The sequence below is a fragment of the Sinocyclocheilus grahami genome, unplaced genomic scaffold (genome assembly GCF_001515645.1).
Source record: "Sinocyclocheilus grahami isolate Dianchi unplaced genomic scaffold, SAMN03320097.WGS_v1.1 scaffold63.1, whole genome shotgun sequence".
Classification (NCBI taxonomy): domain Eukaryota; kingdom Metazoa; phylum Chordata; class Actinopteri; order Cypriniformes; family Cyprinidae; genus Sinocyclocheilus; species Sinocyclocheilus grahami.
The window spans coordinates 468,515-486,443 of NW_015505242.1; the positions used below are offsets into that span (position 1 = coordinate 468,515).

At 38.2% G+C, this 17,929-nt stretch overlaps 2 protein-coding genes across 4 annotated transcripts in view; one reads left to right on the top strand and one right to left on the bottom strand.

Moving 5' to 3' along the window:
* The window catches only part of LOC107584816 (protein TANC1-like), an 88,353-nt gene extending 76,647 nt beyond the window's left edge, over positions 1-11,706 (top strand). The window contains exons 15-27 of the mRNA XM_016271584.1: positions 2,329-2,502; positions 2,600-2,722; positions 5,431-5,667; positions 6,577-6,741; positions 6,844-6,925; positions 7,557-7,690; positions 7,802-7,925; positions 8,341-8,516; positions 8,607-8,739; positions 10,221-10,250; positions 10,335-10,426; positions 10,732-10,878; positions 11,602-11,706. Of these exons, the coding sequence (XP_016127070.1) occupies positions 2,329-2,502; positions 2,600-2,722; positions 5,431-5,667; positions 6,577-6,741; positions 6,844-6,925; positions 7,557-7,690; positions 7,802-7,925; positions 8,341-8,516; positions 8,607-8,739; positions 10,221-10,250; positions 10,335-10,426; positions 10,732-10,878; positions 11,602-11,706 (1,722 nt within the window). The remainder of the gene's footprint in view (positions 1-2,328; positions 2,503-2,599; positions 2,723-5,430; positions 5,668-6,576; positions 6,742-6,843; positions 6,926-7,556; positions 7,691-7,801; positions 7,926-8,340; positions 8,517-8,606; positions 8,740-10,220; positions 10,251-10,334; positions 10,427-10,731; positions 10,879-11,601) is intronic.
* A 2,950-nt stretch (positions 11,707-14,656) lies between these two features.
* The window catches only part of LOC107584764 (WD repeat, SAM and U-box domain-containing protein 1-like), a 10,672-nt gene continuing 7,399 nt past the window's right edge, over positions 14,657-17,929 (bottom strand). For 2 of the 3 annotated variants that reach the window (XM_016271496.1, XM_016271493.1), the window contains 3 exons: positions 17,155-17,169; positions 16,829-16,858; positions 14,657-15,112 (listed from right to left, as the gene is read on the bottom strand). In XM_016271496.1, the coding sequence (XP_016126982.1) occupies positions 14,754-15,112; positions 16,829-16,858; positions 17,155-17,169 (404 nt within the window). In that variant the 3' untranslated portion in view covers positions 14,657-14,753. The remainder of the gene's footprint in view (positions 15,113-16,828; positions 16,859-17,154; positions 17,170-17,929) is intronic. The other variant, XM_016271494.1, reaches the window with a different exon arrangement.

Consider the following 17,929-nt stretch of genomic DNA (forward strand, 5'->3'; position numbering starts at 1 on the left):
AATTCCAATTGGCTATTCAACTTAGTGAATGAGCACACAAGAAAAAAATGGAACTGACAAAAGCAAACCAAAGACGGAGTAAAGATGGAACGCAGAGACAATTGTTGTCATTCTTGTCACTTGTCTTGTCATCTCATTTGACCAGAGGATTATTTTAATACTACCATGGTAATACCATGGCTTTGTGGAATCAAGATGTCGAGGACCAGCTAATCACCATGAACCAGGAGAGGCCGCTACTGGTGGAAACTGTGGTAAAAGCAAGCGCTGCTTGCGGTGTAAATCCACAGTTCTAGCTCTTCCGGTTTCCCTGTTTGAACGCCGAATACAGACTACTGCCACCTGCTGGTATGGGAGAGTTATGTTTTCTCAGGCAAGCGCAGAGCGCACACGCTAGTTGGCCGTCGGCTGTAGTCTGTCTAGTCCAGTGTGTTCTTTTTTTGCCCCGACGCAGGTGATGCGAGGTGACTGCACAGTTGGCTTTCCTCAGCTCTTTTTTTTTGGCACCCGTTTGATGTGTCCCTACCCTAAGCACAGAATTCAACAACGTTGACAACTGGAGGATGGAGGACAGAGAAGTGCCTGGGCTTTGGTGTCAGTCCATCTGTCGCTGTTTTCTATGCTCGTGAAGTTACTTTGTGTATATTTAAACTGTGTGTTTACAAGGCTTTTTAAAAATGGCAGGTGTCTGTGTTTCGTATGGCATGCATTTGGCGAATCACTTACATCACTGGTAGTTCCTATTGTGCTGGGTTAGACCTTACTCTGAAGTAGATGCTAATTTACTCAAGAGGCATTCCTATAACTAAAATTGTTCCTAGTTCCTGTGGAGCGAATATGCCAAAAAGCGAGTACTTCCACCAATAGTTATAGGAAGTTATTTGAAAACGTTCTTCTGGTGTGAAGGTCCCTATTGTATGTCCAAACGTTGTTAAACTCCCACGCAATTACTACTATCTTCTATCCTTTTAATAAGTGATTTGCAATGCACTAAAACTATTCAAAACACCCTACCAAGCAAATATCAATGTGATAAAACTACTCTGAAACCCAAGCAACTGTTGCAATGTGTTAAAACTACTAAAACACCTTAGTAACTTCATAGCAACGTGTTAAATCTACTTGGAATATTTTCTTGGAATGTTCTTAAACTAGCAAGTGAATTGACTAATGGAATCTTTAGAATCAGCTGCATAGAGGGGATTGCGCTTAAATATACTGCATGTAAGAATCAGAAAATCCTTGTTATTAGTGACACCAGTTGCTATTAAGTGAACTGCATTCAGGGTTGGTTTGATATTCACCCCAGTTTTCACCCAACCTTTAATAATTTTACTTAGCCAGATAAAAAACAGCAAAACCAACCTGCATCCTTCACATAAAAATCAGTCTACGGACTGTTATAGGAAACCTAGGAAGGTCACATCATTTTTATGTTGCTTTACAACTGTTCACACATTGGCAATAAAAAACAATTAATGCATGAAAATTCTTACATATAGTAGGGGGATCATGCAACTAAAACTGCTCAAAACACCTTATAAACTTCATAGCAATGTGCTGCAACTGATCAGAACACCTTAGCAACCGCAAAGTGTGTGAAGGACCTGTACAGGTCCGCCATCTATTATGTGTGATTCTTTGATTTGTTAATTGAGTTCAGAAAGGGAATAACTAAATTGCATTTGAGTGTGTGTGTGTGTAGTCTTTGAACATGAAATTACTCTTGTGTAGTTCTCTTTCATTTTGTAGACATTCAGTTATCTCTCCACCTAAACACACACACATTACTCGGTATTCTCATTTAGAAAGGTCTAATCACGGTTATACAGATCACACATGGACTCATAAAAATAAAAGTTCATGGACTGTGATTCTGATAGAAAAAAACTTTGCTGTCTGTAAGGACAACATTAAGCATCTGTAGGGCCATTTAGACCAGGGCCATAACCATTATAGACATTGAGGGGACAAGTCCTTCCCCAAAATTTGATATTTTTGATGCTGCTCTGTTTGTTGTTATGACAAAGTTTTGAGTTACATTTTTATAATGGTCTGCCTCAGCAGTCGAACAATGCTCCATGTCAAAATGATTGAGATGGCCAATCAAATCAAAGATGGCAGGCTTTACTGTTCACAGATTCCAAACATGTATTCCAGCGTGACACTTCAGTTTTTAACAGTGAAAGAGTGCAAGATGGTATGATGTAAGTAGCTAAGCATATAATAGATCCAAACAATTTTTTTCCGTTTTGAAAATAGTCCTTTGAATAAAAAGACCATACCAAAAAAGAAAAAGAAAAGTCCCCTCAAGCATTTTTATGATGAAACTGGATGATGGTCTTCATTATGATGGTGATTTTTGATGAATTGTTTTTAATGTTGGTAAACAGAAGTGGCCACGCTCTGATGGCCTTCTTGCTTTCACGTCAAGAGGGAAAACTCAACCGCCAGCAAACTATGGAGCTGGGCCACCACATTCTTAAAGCTCACATATTCAAGGTAGGAAACTCAGATGCTCGAAATCCTTCTCTGTGTTTGTTTGAGTGGTGTGACCTGCATTTTAATTCTTCCTGCCTATCCTTCTCTATGTCCTCAGGGTCACAGTAAGAGAACTGGGGTTTCATCAAGTATTCTGCAACCCTTGTGGATCAGCTACAGTACAGACAGCCTCTCTGCAGCTCTTTCCTCCCTCAGAAACCTCTACACACCCAACGTCAAGGTTTGAGGATATGCGCACACAAAAAACAAACACATTCTCGTCCTCAATGTGCCAATGAGAACTTCACTTATAAAAAGCAGCGTCAATCTTGAGTAAAGAATAAAAATGAACAACTGCTTTGAGCCCCTGAATTGTAGAACATGGCTCCAACAATTACAGCGACTGACGCATTCAACCGCACAGGAAGAGCTATAGTCTTGCAGAGTTCTGAGTCATCCACAATGAACGAGATTTCATAAGTCACATAGAACATGGTAATTAGCACTGAGGCTTACTGAATGCCTTACGTAATGACTACATTTATTTATTAAATCTATTATATGTTAATTGCAGTCTAGACTCCGCTCTCCCTGCAATTTCCTCTCCTACGGAGTTTTAATGAAACGAACGTCATTCTGAATCCGTGTGTGCACGCCAGCATCCTTGACAGCCATTTGGCTGGAGAGCTGCTCATTAATTCCTACTGTGTTTGTATAAATAAACGCAATTCTGCTTCCTTTGCTTTTAATGTGTTCTTCTTTCATCCAGCATCTTAATCAAGCTTCCATTACCACACTGCCCATGTCCACAAAAAATAAATAATGCCAGGTTGTGTTCATTTCGCCCTAGTTTGCGAGTATGAATTCGTGCAGGAGCGTCACGCACTTAGTGTTTTAGAAAATGTTTTATATTTTGAAAAAAACCCAACCCCCAAATAAAAATAACTATTATTCTTTATAATAAATTTTTTCTTAAATTTACGCATTTACTGTTGCTATTCCAGAATATTAAAGGGGTCATATGATGCTTTTTTAAAGATCATTATTTTGTGTATTTGGTGTAACAGAATATGTTGACATGCTTTAATGTTCAAAAAACACATTATTTTTCAAAAGTCCCTCCTTCCGAAAGGAAAACTTGAAATCGCATCATATGACCCCTTTAAGAATATTAGGCGTTAACTACATCAGCATCTAACAGCGCATTTTGTGAATCAGAGGCTGTTCTTTGAAATCCTTCATACCTGGCATCCTTCATTAGCTAGTATAGACTGAGTTTGGTTAATCAGTCATGTCATTTTCACAGAAGGCTAAAAATTTATATTTTGTAAAATTTTGGATGGATTCCCTAAACCACCCATACACATGTGTATATATACCTATTTTCAAAGTCGTTTGGTTTTATGATTAGACAAATTATTACTGATCCAATTAAAATGGCGGGGCAGGAAACTGTGGTAGGGGGATTGAGATTGAGGCTATATATTGAATAAATGGACTGAGGCTATAGATAGCTATTGATTTGAAACTGTAGATTGTACACATACAGTAGGCTGTTTACTGAGGCTATATATTGAGGCTATAGAGTGCACATGTAGATTGAAGTTGTAGATTATAGATTGAAGCTGTATTTTGAATATATTCTGTATATTAAGGCATAGATTGGCTGTTGATTTGCTTGCATTTGTAAATTGTAGATATAGGCTGTGGATTGAAGATACACATTTTGGTATGTAGATTGAACATGTAGATTAATATTGTAGATTGAGGCTATAGATTAGGCGATAGAACTGTAGATTAAAGATAAAGGCTGTTTACTGAAGCTGTAAATTAAGGTTATAGATTAAACATGCTGTAGATGATAGATTTGGGTTGTAGATTGAAGATGTAGATATAGGCTGTAAATTTAACCTATAAATTGGCTATAGATTGAAAAAAAGGCTATAGATTGAAGATGTAGACTGTAAATTGAGATTGCAACTACTGTATGTAGATTGGGGCTATAGATTGAATATGTAAATTGATATAGATGGAAAATGTAGATTGTGGATGTAGATTGATTCTGTAGACGGAAGCTGTAGATTGTAAATTGAGGTTTGTGTTCTGAAATCAAATCAAAATTATTGTAAATTATGAGTGAATAACTAACTTGGCCTATACATCGTGACAATGATTTTTAAAGCATGATGATATATATATATATATAAGTACAACTATGTGTTACAACAAGGAGAACTGTTCTGTGAAGCCCTCAAACACTTTATAATTGAACCGGTTACTTAATTTCTTGTATATTAAGGCATAGATTGGCTGTTGATTTGCTTGCATTTGTAAATTGTAGATATAGGCTGTGGATTGAAGATACACATTTTGGTATGTAGATTGAACATGTAGATTAATATTGTAGATTGAGGCTATAGATTAGGCGATAGAACTGTAGATTAAAGATAAAGGCTGTTTACTGAAGCTGTAAATTAAGGTTATAGATTAAACATGCTGTAGATGATAGATTTGGGTTGTAGATTGAAGATGTAGATATAGGCTGTAAATTTAACCTATAAATTGGCTATAGATTGAAAAAAAGGCTATAGATTGAAGATGTAGACTGTAAATTGAGATTGCAACTACTGTTTGTAGATTGGGGCTATAGATTGAATATGTAAATTGATATAGATGGAAAATGTAGATTGATTCTGTAGACGGAAGCTGTAGATTGTAAATTGAGGTTTGTGTTCTGAAATCAAATCAAAATTATTGTAAATTATGAGTGAATAACTAACTTGGCCTATACATCGTGACAATGATTTTTAAAGCATGATGATATATATATATATATAAGTACAACTATGTGTTACAACAAGGAGAACTGTTCTGTGAAGCCCTCAAACACTTTATAATTGAACCGGTTACTTAATTTCTTGTTTAAACCAGTCTTACCTTTGTCCCCAGGTGTCTCGGTTGCTGATTCTGGGAGGGGCGAGTGTGTGTTACCGTACTGAGGTGTTGAACAGTGCACCAGTGCTGTGTGTGCAGTCTCACCTGGGCCACCTGGAGATGGCTGCTTTGCTCCTGGAGTGTGGGGCACCAGTGGATGGGCAGTCAGAGAACGGCATGACCTCTCTCTGTTACGCCTCAGCTGCTGGACATCTGCCACTTGTCACCTTACTTTGCAAAAAAGGGGCAAAGGTCAGTTGATCCCCCTTTTAATACACAAACTGGCTATAAATTATTCAAATACTTCACCAGACTGTTTTTCTGTAAAAGGTATTCAGGAGTTAAATTGGGAGGTGGAGGAATTATTGATGATTCTGCTGCCCTAGCAACCCCCCACAAAATTTCAATAAATTTGAAGCCATTTTGTCATAGTACTCTATATTTGCAGGAAAAGAAACTGAATAAAATAAACATACAAAATACACCATATGTACTCTTTTAATAAAGCAAGCAATATAGCTACTGCATATAAGTGGATGAATAGACCACTCTTTTTAGGCACAGGTGCACAAGTGTTCACATAATCCAAACGAGTGGGTGTGCATCAAAAATGCTACTGTGAAAGCCCCCATATAGTAATGGGAAATGCATTTTTATGTGAAAAAAAAGATTTTATTTTATTGTTTTGTTATAATGAGTGAAAATGTTAGACCTCATATGTACTCATTAACTTTAAACGCTTCTTAGAGTGTGCATGTAAATGTCAAACAAACTGAACTCAACAAAAAGAGAGAGCAGTTATTTCGTGATTTGGTAACTTTGGTTATATAAACAATTCTACTCTTTTCAGTCTGTGAAAAGTTTATATTGTTACGTTTTTAAATCATTTTTGCACACAGTGTACTGTATAGTGTACAAGGTGTTCCAAATTGTTCCTCCTCCGTTTTACCTTCTGCAAGTATTACAGATGAACTCCAGGAATTTTACCGCTCATTTATTAACAGGAGCTTGTCAATAATAAGACCGCTTTAACAATACAGTATGACAAACTTGATAATCAGTGCTCAAAAAGAAATACATTTATTTTTATTTTTATTAATGTGTTCCGTTTCAGTGCAGGTTTATAAGTAAAACTGTATAAATAAGCATGTGTTATGTTAGGTGGATCATGCTGATAAGAGCGGTCAGTGTGCACTGGTTCACGCTGCTCTGCGGGGTCATGCTGAGATTGTGCAGTATCTTCAGGAACAGGAGTGGAGTTCAGACCTAAAAAACAAGGCACTGCAGCAGGCACTGATCGCTGCCTCCAGCATGGGACACACACAGGTATTGAATACACACTCACTACACACAGAATACTCCACACCACACATTCACACAACAAACGCTATCTTGAATCATCATTATCCAATTAATTTGTATTTACAGGTGGTAAAAAGGATGCTCGCATTGAACAATGATGAATTTTCGGTGCAGATTGACGGTCATGATACTTTGTGGGGTGAAACAGGTTTGTAAATACACCACATTACAATGCATTTATTATTGTCATCTTTTACTGTAGTTAAAGTACAATCTTTTGAATTCATGTCTTAGTGTAAAACCATTATAAGTCATTGTGCTATTAGATAATTTACATGTAAAAGTTGCCATTTAGTGCAGTATTGACAGATTTAAAAATACACAGACTTAAGCTGTGTCCATAATCACATACCGTCTAGTACCTCCTACATATGGTTTGAAACTTACTTCGCAATCGTTAAAAAAGTATGTTCTATAGTACGAATATGAGTACTTTAAATGAAATCCGGACATACTACTACTATCCGCTATGTTGTTGCTGTCATGTGACCAATCAGGGTCAGTTGCGTCACTTCATTGCAATTCACAACTCCTCTACCATGGAATCATGGGATAGTAAAGTGTCCATCAAATGCAAACTCCAGAATCTCAGCGGAAGGTCATTACTTTTTGCCTAGTATTTTTCAAATACTATGAATTCGGGCATACTACTATTTTGGCATACTGTTTGCAATCTGTATGGTAGGGAAGTAGCATATTCGGACACAGCGATAGTTTCCCATCGATAGAGACTGCTGTGCTGCTTAGATCATTATTTTGAGCATGCACATCTTCTCCAGCTCTAACTGCTGCTGCTGGCCGGGGCAAACTAGAGGGGTGTGTGTTCCTGCTGGATCAAGGTGCCAGTGTAACACAGCCTAACCGCAGAGGGATAGCACCCATCTTTAATGCAGTGCGACATGGACACACACAGGTAAAACCCTTTATTACACTGAAACAAAAACATTGCATTTAGAAAAAAAAAAGTAATTTTACATGGACATCTCTCACCTCTTTTACTTTTTTTCTCTCTTCTCTTTTCTAGATAGCAGAGTTGTTTCTACAGCGTGGTGCAGATGTGAATGGCAGTGATAAACATGGTCGCTCTCTACTGATGGTGGCTGCAAGTGAGGGACACCTGGAGACTGTGGACTTCTTGCTCTCACAGGGTCAGTAATCATGAACCAGGTGTCCTTAATCTGTCTTAACCCCATAAAGCCTACTGTATCATATTTGATATGCAATGTTCTAAGGCTTCTAAATGATCAGCATGATCAAAACTTTGCTGAAAAACATGTTCATTCTGTCATCTAATTTCGTAGTTTATACCTTTTTAGCAAGTAAAAGGCCTTGTAGTATAATCGTATTGTAATTGTAGTGTAATTGGGCATCTTTGACCGTTGCACTCGTGTCTTGCATCTTTTGCAGCATCTCATGCATGACAGGAGAATCCAAAAAATGCGGTACAAATTAAAAGAAGTTCAACTTGCATCAAATTGCATCTTGAGGCCTTGTATTCCACTGTCTGCGTCTCATGTTTTTCTATCAAATAAAGTCCTTAAGGATTGTTTTTTTTTATTGTAGGAGCATGTATAACAGCAGTGGATAAAGAAGGTCTGACCCCGCTCGGGTGGGCATGTTTAAAAGGGCAGAAGAAAGTGGTTGAGTTTCTGGTGGAGAGGGGAGCTCAGATTGACCACACAGATAAGCACGGGCGCACCCCGCTGGACCTGGCTGCTTTCTACGGAGACGCGGACATAGTAAGCCAAGATAACCTTTCTCTGTGGACACACATGGACACTTTTATCTCGGTATTATGCCAAGTCCATATCTGAGCAATCTGTTTTCAGGTGCATTACCTGGTTGAGTGTGGAGCGGCGATTGAACACATGGACTACAGCGGCATGAGACCTCTTGACCGGGCCATCGGTAGCAGAAACACCTCAGTTGTGGTCACTCTGCTGAAGAAAGGGGCTAAACTGGGTGAGTCTAACCTCAGAACATCATGACACACATAGTTTTATATCTCCTGGGTTCATGTGCCGTCCTCTAGAATCTAGATCGCCACAGTCAGGTTCTCAAGAGGGGCTTGTCCATTCTAAATCTAGAATGTAGTGAGTTCCATTTGTTCTCCCCTTTTCTTTGAGAGTAAAAGCATAGCGTTTCTTTGCTGAGTCCTAAATGCAATTGAAACCAGGCCATATTCACAGAAGAGCCGTGCAGGACTGTTAGCCCACAGTTAAGTAGGACGCTGGTGATGTATGGGACTGTCATTCACACTCTGCATCAGGGCAAAGACTTTTATAGCGAAGTCCACTCAGCTTTCTACTCACAGTCACAGAGTGCAAACCTTAGGAGAACATTTTCCCCCTCCAGTTTAAAAACGTCTAATTACATCTGAAATGGCAACTGTCTCTGCCAGTCTGGAGGTTGATGATGGCAATGACTTTGCCAGATGCATTTTAATGATGTTGTGGAGCGATTTGTCTTGTCTACATACTAGACTTGGTTCAGAAAAGCTCCTGTGTGGATTGGAAAAAAGAAAATCTCCCCCTTTTGTGAGCAAGCTCCATAACCACTGAAATTTTTTTTTTATTAGCATTAGCTGATATTTCCAGTTAGCCTCTAGAAAGGAGCAATATAGAGGTTAGCGATTTTTTTGTGCTTGCTCATTTCCCCCACGCTATACAAATAATACTGCAGGACAAGCAAAAAGATCTAGTTTCCATTTTTTATATGTCAAACTCTCATCCAAACCATCTCAAGAGGTTTTATGTTTTAGAAAGGCTGCCAGTGAATACTTTTATCCTTTAGTCAGCCTACTCTAGTACTCCAAAAGTTGACCTGAAGTGGAAGTTCTGCAGTTTTAACATTTATTTTAGTATTATAAACAGACAGTTCCAGTCCTGGATGCTGATTTGTTGATACAACTATTAGCCATATATTACACGTTATGAATTATATAGTCTAGTGAAAGGATGGCACATAATGGGTTTGCTTTATGAAACTGATTTTATGTAGTAATTGTTTTATAAAAGGTGCTCAAGACTGTGCTATATTGTGATTATAGTCACAGTCTCTTATTGCTTAGAATGGTTTCTAAAGGATCATGTGACACTGAAGACTGGACTAATGTCTGCTTAAAATTCAGCTGTACCATCACAGGAATAATAAATGTATTTTAAATTATATTAAAATACAAAACAGTTTGCAAAAATATTTCAGCGTATTACTGTTTTTACTGTATTTTAGATCAAATAAATGCAGCCATGGTGAGCATAAGTCTTCTTTCAAAAACATAAAAAAATTGTACCAACCCCAAATTTTGAATGACAGTTTATATTTCTTCCAAATTCCAATGCACATCTATTCTTCTTGAGTTTTCCTTGCATTTGTTCTTTATGCTTTATTTCTCTTTTTTCTTTTTCTTTCTTTCTGTTCTGCTGTCACTATCACTGCTAAAGGCTACAGAACATCTCCTTATGAACGATCAGGTACAAGCGTTAGGAAAGTCATACTCTGAGTCGGTCGGTGTGTTATTGACTGTCAGGACTGACGTCTCTCTTTCTTTCTTCAAGGTAATGCTGCCTGGGCCATGGCCACCTCCAAACCCGACATCCTCATCATACTTCTGCAGAGGCTCATGGAGGAGGGAAACCTGCTTTATAAGGTCTGTGGATCTAAAAATGGAAAGTTATCATTTTCAGAAAACGTACATATTTAATTTTTAAATGAACTGTTAAGCATTCAGGCTACTATTTTTAATAACACATGCTAGATTTGCTTTACATAAACCACAGTTGCATTGATTTAACCATGGTATTGAAGAGCCGTCTATGGTTTTACCTGTCGTTCTTAGAAAAAACACATTTAAACTGTGATCAGTAAATTTTTCGATGAATGTTCTCTGAGACTCTCTGAAACTCTTTCATACTTGTTTCTTTTCCATGTATTCCTTCTCTCCTTCTTTCTCAGAAAGGGAAGATGAAGGAAGCCGCTCAGAGGTATCAGTATGCACTGAGGAAGTTTCCGAGGGAAGGTTTTGGGGAAGACCTGAAGGCATTCAGGGAGCTCCGGGTTTCCCTGTATCTCAACCTGTCCCGCTGCCGCCGCAAAACCAATGTATGTCACACAAGTGTATGCGTAACTTCAGTGGATAGAGGTCAAAGGCTTCAATAACACTCCTAACAATTGGTGGATGACAATACATCTCTATGTGCCTTAACAAACTGAATTTAGTATATTAAATGGCTATATAGGCATTTCATATTGATCACATGCACACTCATTTTCTCCTCCAAGATAATATGATGGTTTGTCTAGGTTCAGGAGATGAGCCTCACGGACTGTTCATAGAAGTGTTTTGAGTGCAATTAGGCAGCAGATTACATGAATGTGAGAGAGAGATAGAGAGTCACTATGTGTCCTGCTACGTGTTTCCTAAATACACAGGCATCCGGAAGTTCTAATGGTTATTTTAATAGGATCTGCCACTATTAAACATTTAAAGTGCATCATTAGGGCTGACAGTTATGGCTCGTCATTGAAACTCTGACCTCAGACTCAAAAGAATGGAATTTCAACGAGAGTCTCCCCATTACAGATGTAGGCACCAGAGCGGAATGAAGGACTCAGGTAGAATGTGAGCAAGTAAATTCAGCCCCTTGGTATGCACACATCACTACCAGGATGCACCAGTGCTGCCATGAGTGCACTAACCATTCTCATGGGTCAAGACAAAGCATTAAACTTGCGTGATTGATATTTTGTCTTCATTTTTCCTGTCCCTTCCTCCTGTCACTCAAATTCTCTCTCTCTTCTTCCTTTCACAATTGTTCTTGACAGGATTTTGGCATGGCTGAAGAGTTTGCCACCAAGGCTCTCGAGCTCAAGCCTAAGTCCTATGAGGCATTTTATGCACGTGCTAGAGCCAAAAGGAGCAGCAGGTAAAGAACCTTCATGCTGGTTTGGAACATGCAAATTGTTTGTGATAAGAGAGAATTACTTCGGTTGTTCTTTCTGTCTGCATGCAAAACCAAACATACAGCACAACAAAATTCTCCATTTGTGTAGTTCTTTTTAATCGTGTTAGCAAGCGCCCTGCAAATCAACTTGAATGGATGTAACTGGTGAAAATAGACTTATTGAAAGTGAACAGCTACTGTATACCTCTGGGACATTACAAAATTCTGTCGCATATGAATCAAATTTAACATTAAAATAATGTAGAATTTGAAATGCTGATCTGTGTTCAACAAACACTTAAATTGAACTGCTCAGTTAAATTAAACGCACCTTTTTGTCTGTGACAAGTTATTACATTTGTGGTTTTTATTGTAGATTTATTGAATAAATGTTGGTAGTAACAGTTATAACTTACAAATAAAGCTACATAAAATATGCTTTTTACACTGAGTTCAATTAAACCAAATGGCAGGAATTATTAGGTTTAGCAAACAGTGTGACTGACTGATACAGTAAAAAAATTTTTTGCAACAAACCATCAAAATGCGCAGAAAATGAAAAATGTCTATAATATAAAAACAATATAATTATAATTCAAATGTAATAATTAAGTGTAAAGATTCATTAGTCCCCACTATATTTGCCTGTAAACCAGTAAATTACCTATTCACTGGAGCTCAGCTACAGTTACTTTTGTGTGCATGCACTAGAATTTCCATAGGACTACATTTCTGAGCCCACCACACACCACTGCTCATGACTATCTGCTTCTGGCGGTTCAGAGAAAACCAGGCACAGGTAGAATTTGAAATGCTGATCTGTGTTCAACAAACACTTAAATTGAACTGCTCAGTTCAATTAAACGCACCTTTTTGTCTGTGACAAGTTATTACATTTACACACTATATTTGCCTGTAAACCAGTAAATTACCTATTCACTGGAGCTCAGCTACAGTTACTTTTGTGTGCATGCACTAGAATTTCCATAGGACTACATTTCTGAGCCCACCACACACCACTGCTCATGACTATCTGCTTCTGGCGGTTCAGAGAAAACCAGGCACAATGGCCTGATGTCACAGTGGGCAGCAGAGAAATCAAATGAAGTAAAGTCTGTTCAAATGTCATGCCAAATGAAATGGGGTGATTTTACTGTCATGGTGAATCGGACAGTGATTTATTTCACTTCATATTTTCAGAAGTGCACATTAGGACTGGATTTCTTAAGTGGAAATAATCAGCTTTAATACACACAAACTCTTTTCTGGATGCCACACAGGCAAGTGCTTTACAAAACTCAACAAATCCCATGTTTACATTCCCTACAATCTCTTGGATTACGTATTATGTTGGCCACTTTTTCCATGATTTTTTCCTTAAACACAACTTGATCAAGATTTCCTATTAGGTAATGTATAAAAGACATGGCAAAATCCATGTTACTTTTATATAACTCCTCATGACATCAGCTGAGGTAACATTTAGAGGAGGTTAATGTCGTTCCTACACTATTATGGCATGCTTTCCACCTATTATGACATGATTATTATGATATATATATATATATATGCACACACATACTGTATATACAGTACATAGAGAGAGACACATACTGTATATGTAGAGTACATCCAGAATCTACTGCAAGGTATGGGGGATGAATACAGATCCGGAGTAGTGTGTGCTGTCATTTTACCAATGTGCATCTCGGAGCTGAGGGTTTCCTTGGTGAGAGAGAGCAGCTCCTCTCCATCGATGTTATTGGATTTAAACACGTCAATCACTGCCTCCAGCCCCTCCTCACGTAACCATGCCAACACATCCTCCTCAGACCACTCGCTCACCATCAGTCTGGAGTGTCCACTCGACTTCCTGCCTGAGAAACAGCAACAGGACGTACATGTTACCTGGATATGGTCAATGACATGATGCTATTCTTTGTCCCATCTATTAACTAACTCAAAAATACATTAAAAACTCATTCGAGTTGAAGCAATAGCCTTGTGGCAGCATTTCGATTTATAATGCAGCTGTGCCATAGGCAAGCAGTTTCTCTCTCTCTCTCTCCTCTCTGTTGTTTCCGGTCTCATCTACATGACTGTCCTAACTAACAAAGGCATAAAAGGCCAAAAATAGTTCATACATATATTGATGGGAATACACCTCTTCTGTGACGAACATGTTTTTCATTTCTGAACTAAAATTCATTTTTATATTTTTTTTTGGGGGGGGGGAGGGGTGATGATGATATAATGAGGACAAATTTAAATCTTAAGTTTTATTGGATTTCTTATATTTGTTCATCAAATCAAAGTCATGTGATCTCACCAACATGCAGAAACATGCAAAAAGAAGAAAACATAATGGAATGTGACATAAAGAAGACCCCTCATAAGGGGGATCTGACCTTCGTTCATCTTCGGAACACAAATGAAGATATTTTTGATGGAATCTGAGAGTTGTCTGACCCTGCATAGACAGCAACGCAACTGAAATGTTCCCAAGTCCAGAAACGTAGCAAGGAGATCTGTAAAATAATCCATGTGACATCAGGGGTTCAACCGTAATTATACAAAGCTACGAGAATACTTTTTGTGCTCAAAAGAAAAAAAAATAACGACTTTACGCTGTTTATGTAATTCGGATATTCTCTAAAATGGCGCTACAGGGTGATGCGGAGGAGACGAATTGTTGAATAAAGTCGTTTTTTTGCGCACAAAAAGTATTCTCGTAATAGTAGCTTTGTATAATTACGGTTGAACCCCTGATGTCACATGGATTATTTTACAGATCTCCTTGCTACGTTTCTGGACTTGGGAACATTTCAGTTGCGTTGCTGTCTATGCAGGGTCAGACAGCTCTCAGATTCCATCAAAAATATCTTCATTTGTGTTCCGAAGTTGAATGAAGGTCTTACGGGTTTGAAACGACATGAGGGTGAGTAATTAATGACAGAATTGTCATTTTTGGGTGAACTATCCTTTTAAGGTCATTCCTACACTATTATGATGCGATTTCTACCAAGTCCAACACTAAATTTTGTGTGTGTGTGTGTGTGTGTGTATATATATATATATACATACATATACACACTCCTTTGTAATATATACATAGAGAGAGACACGCAATTTATATGTAGAGTACATCCAGAGTCTACAGCATGTTATGGGAGATGAATACAGATCTGGAGTAATGTGTGCTGTAATTTTACCGATGTGCAGCTCAGAGCTGAGGGTTTCCTTGGTGAGAGAGAGCAGCTCCTCTCCATCGATGTTATTGGATTTAAACACGTCAATCACTGCCTCCAGCCCCTCCTCACGTAACCATGCCAACACATCCTCCTCAGACCACTCGCTCACCATCAGTCTGGAGTGTCCACTCGACTTCCTGCCTGAGAAACAGCAACAGGACGTACATGTTACCTGGATATGGTCAATGACATGATGCTATTCTTTGTCCCATCTATTAACTAACTCAAAAATACATTAAAAACTCATTCGAGTTGAAGCAATAGCCTTGTGGCAGCATTTCGATTTATAATGCAGCTGTGCCATAGGCAAGCAGTTTCTCTCTCTCTCTCTCCTCTCTGTTGTTTCCGGTCTCATCTACATGACTGTCCTAACTAACAAAGGCATAAAAGGCCAAAAATAGTTCATACATATATTGATGGGAATACACCTCTTCTGTGACGAACATGTTTTTCATTTCTGAACTAAAATTCATTTTTATATTTTTTTTTGGGGGGGGGGAGGGGTGATGATGATATAATGAGGACAAATTTAAATCTTAAGTTTTATTGGATTTCTTATATTTGTTCATCAAATCAAAGTCATGTGATCTCACCAACATGCAGAAACATGCAAAAAGAAGAAAACATAATGGAATGTGACATAAAGAAGACCCCTCATAAGGGGGATCTGAAAACTGAATAAATAAGCTTTCCATTGACGTATGGTTTGTTAGGATAGGGCAATATTTGGCAAAGATGCAACTATTTGAAAATCTGGAATCTGAGGGTGCAAAACAAATCTAAAGATTGAGAAAATCGCCTTTAAAGTTGTCCAAATGAAGCTCTTAGCAATGCATATTACTAATCAAAAATTAAGTTTTAATATATTTACGGTAGGAAACTTACAAAATATCTTCATGGAACATGATCTTTACTTAATATCCTAATGATTTTTGGCATAAAAGAAAAATCTACAATTTTGACCCATACAATGTTTTTTGGCTATTGCTACAAATATACCCCAGCGACTTAAGACTTAAGGTTTTGCACACACATGTTAGGTCAGGTAGTACAAAATCATGTGGTGATGCTCCCAATAAATCTTTGAATTCTATGAATTCATAATTCATGACATTACTTGATGGTTACACCACTTGATATGTTTTGAGTAATTGAATTTCTTCTCAGAATTTGTATTCAAGTTTTTTCAAAACTACATGAAACCAACACAAATACAAACAGTAACGTGGTTTAAACCAGACTTTTTTTAAGTTCCATTTTTATCATGAACAAACTAATATCTCAAGTGAAATGTATCAACTAAACTAACTAAGAGTGAATTCTTAATGAGACTGCAGGTCAACACTTCTCACACTGCATCTAATGCATAAATCATGAGGTGGAATGTTCTACACCATGTATCCGCTCAGGATGGAGTCAGATCATTTGCAGTACTTTGACTTCTTAGTGTGTGTGTGTGTGTGTGAGCTGTTATTTTGGCATTCATACTGCAGATCTCATCAGATTTCCTCCACACGCATGCAGTTAAACCAGTCAGTGTATGTAAAGCCCACTAGAGCTCACGGAGTGCACTGTGTGTTTGGACTAAAGGCTGCAGCTGTGCTCCATCACCCCAGAGAAACTTCTGAAGGCCGTGAGAAGAATACATCTCATTCTTCTTCTTCTTTGTGTATGTAGTTAGATACTACACCTCTCCGGTGTCTTTGAATATCGGTGAGTAATTACTGAACACGGGCAGCGGTATTACATGCAGTTAACAATAGCACATCATTTACTTAACTAAACGACCCCCAGTATACGATTTATATGTTTTTTTTTTAATTTACCAATGTACTGTATGGTCTGGATTTGTCTTACCTCCACTGCTTGAAACCGAAGCAGCTTGATCTGAAAAGAGGAACACAGGAACAAGCATAACTGAATATGAATTTAGGGGCAGTTTGCAGGTTACAAGCAGACGTCAAAGTTAGGTTATGACTCTTGGACAGTTTATATTAAACTGGTTGAATCTCTTGAGCTCCGTAACAGCTGTAAACACAAGCTTTAGCAGTGTAACAGAACAATACAAACACTGCTCAGTTTGTATTTTTGTTGTCAAGTGTTTGTTTGTTGAGTGTTTATTTTTTGTATACTGTTTGTTAGTTACAGCCAAAATAAACAATAAAAACCGGTAAAACACTCACCAGAAAGAGATTTGCCTTTAGTTTCAGGAATCAAACAGGAGAACATGACAAAATAAGAAAAACAAACAATCGTTTTGTTGAACAAACAATCATTATTATCGTTCTTAGAACAAATTAAACAGAAAAAAGGGATTTTCCAATGCAAATAGTTTGGAATTTGCACTTCCTGTGTATGAGTCATACCTAGCTTCTCTGCAGTACATTTTCATACCCCATCATTTATGATTGAATATACTCCATAAAATATTAAAGGGGTCATATGATGCGATTTAAATTTTTCCTTTCTCTTTGGAGTGTTACAAGCTCTTGGTGCATAAAGAAGATCTGTAAAGTTGCAAAGACTAAAGTCTCAAATCCAAAGAGATATTCTTTATAAAAGTTAAGAGTCAGCCACGCCTACCTAAAACGGCTCGTTCTAACACGCCCCCAACATATCTACCTCACTATGTGGGAAGATTTGCATAACGCCGCCCAAATGTTCACGCAAAGAAAGAAGGCGTTACTTTTATTCTCGCTGTAGTATTGTTGACGCTGCAGCCATGTCGTGAAGACGCTGTGTGCTTCGTTGTGAAAGCGAAACTACTTTGTTTGGTCTTCCAAAAGAGGACGATATCCGCTTCGTCATGCCTAGAGCTGATCCGTGCTGGTCGCTGAGGGAATACATCAACTTTCACCATGGAAGAAGCGGAGTTCAGCCCGGGGTCCAGCTCACTCTATCCCGGCCTCAGCGCACGCTAAGCCGGGGCTTCCCCTCACGCTAGGCCGCTGTGTTTTT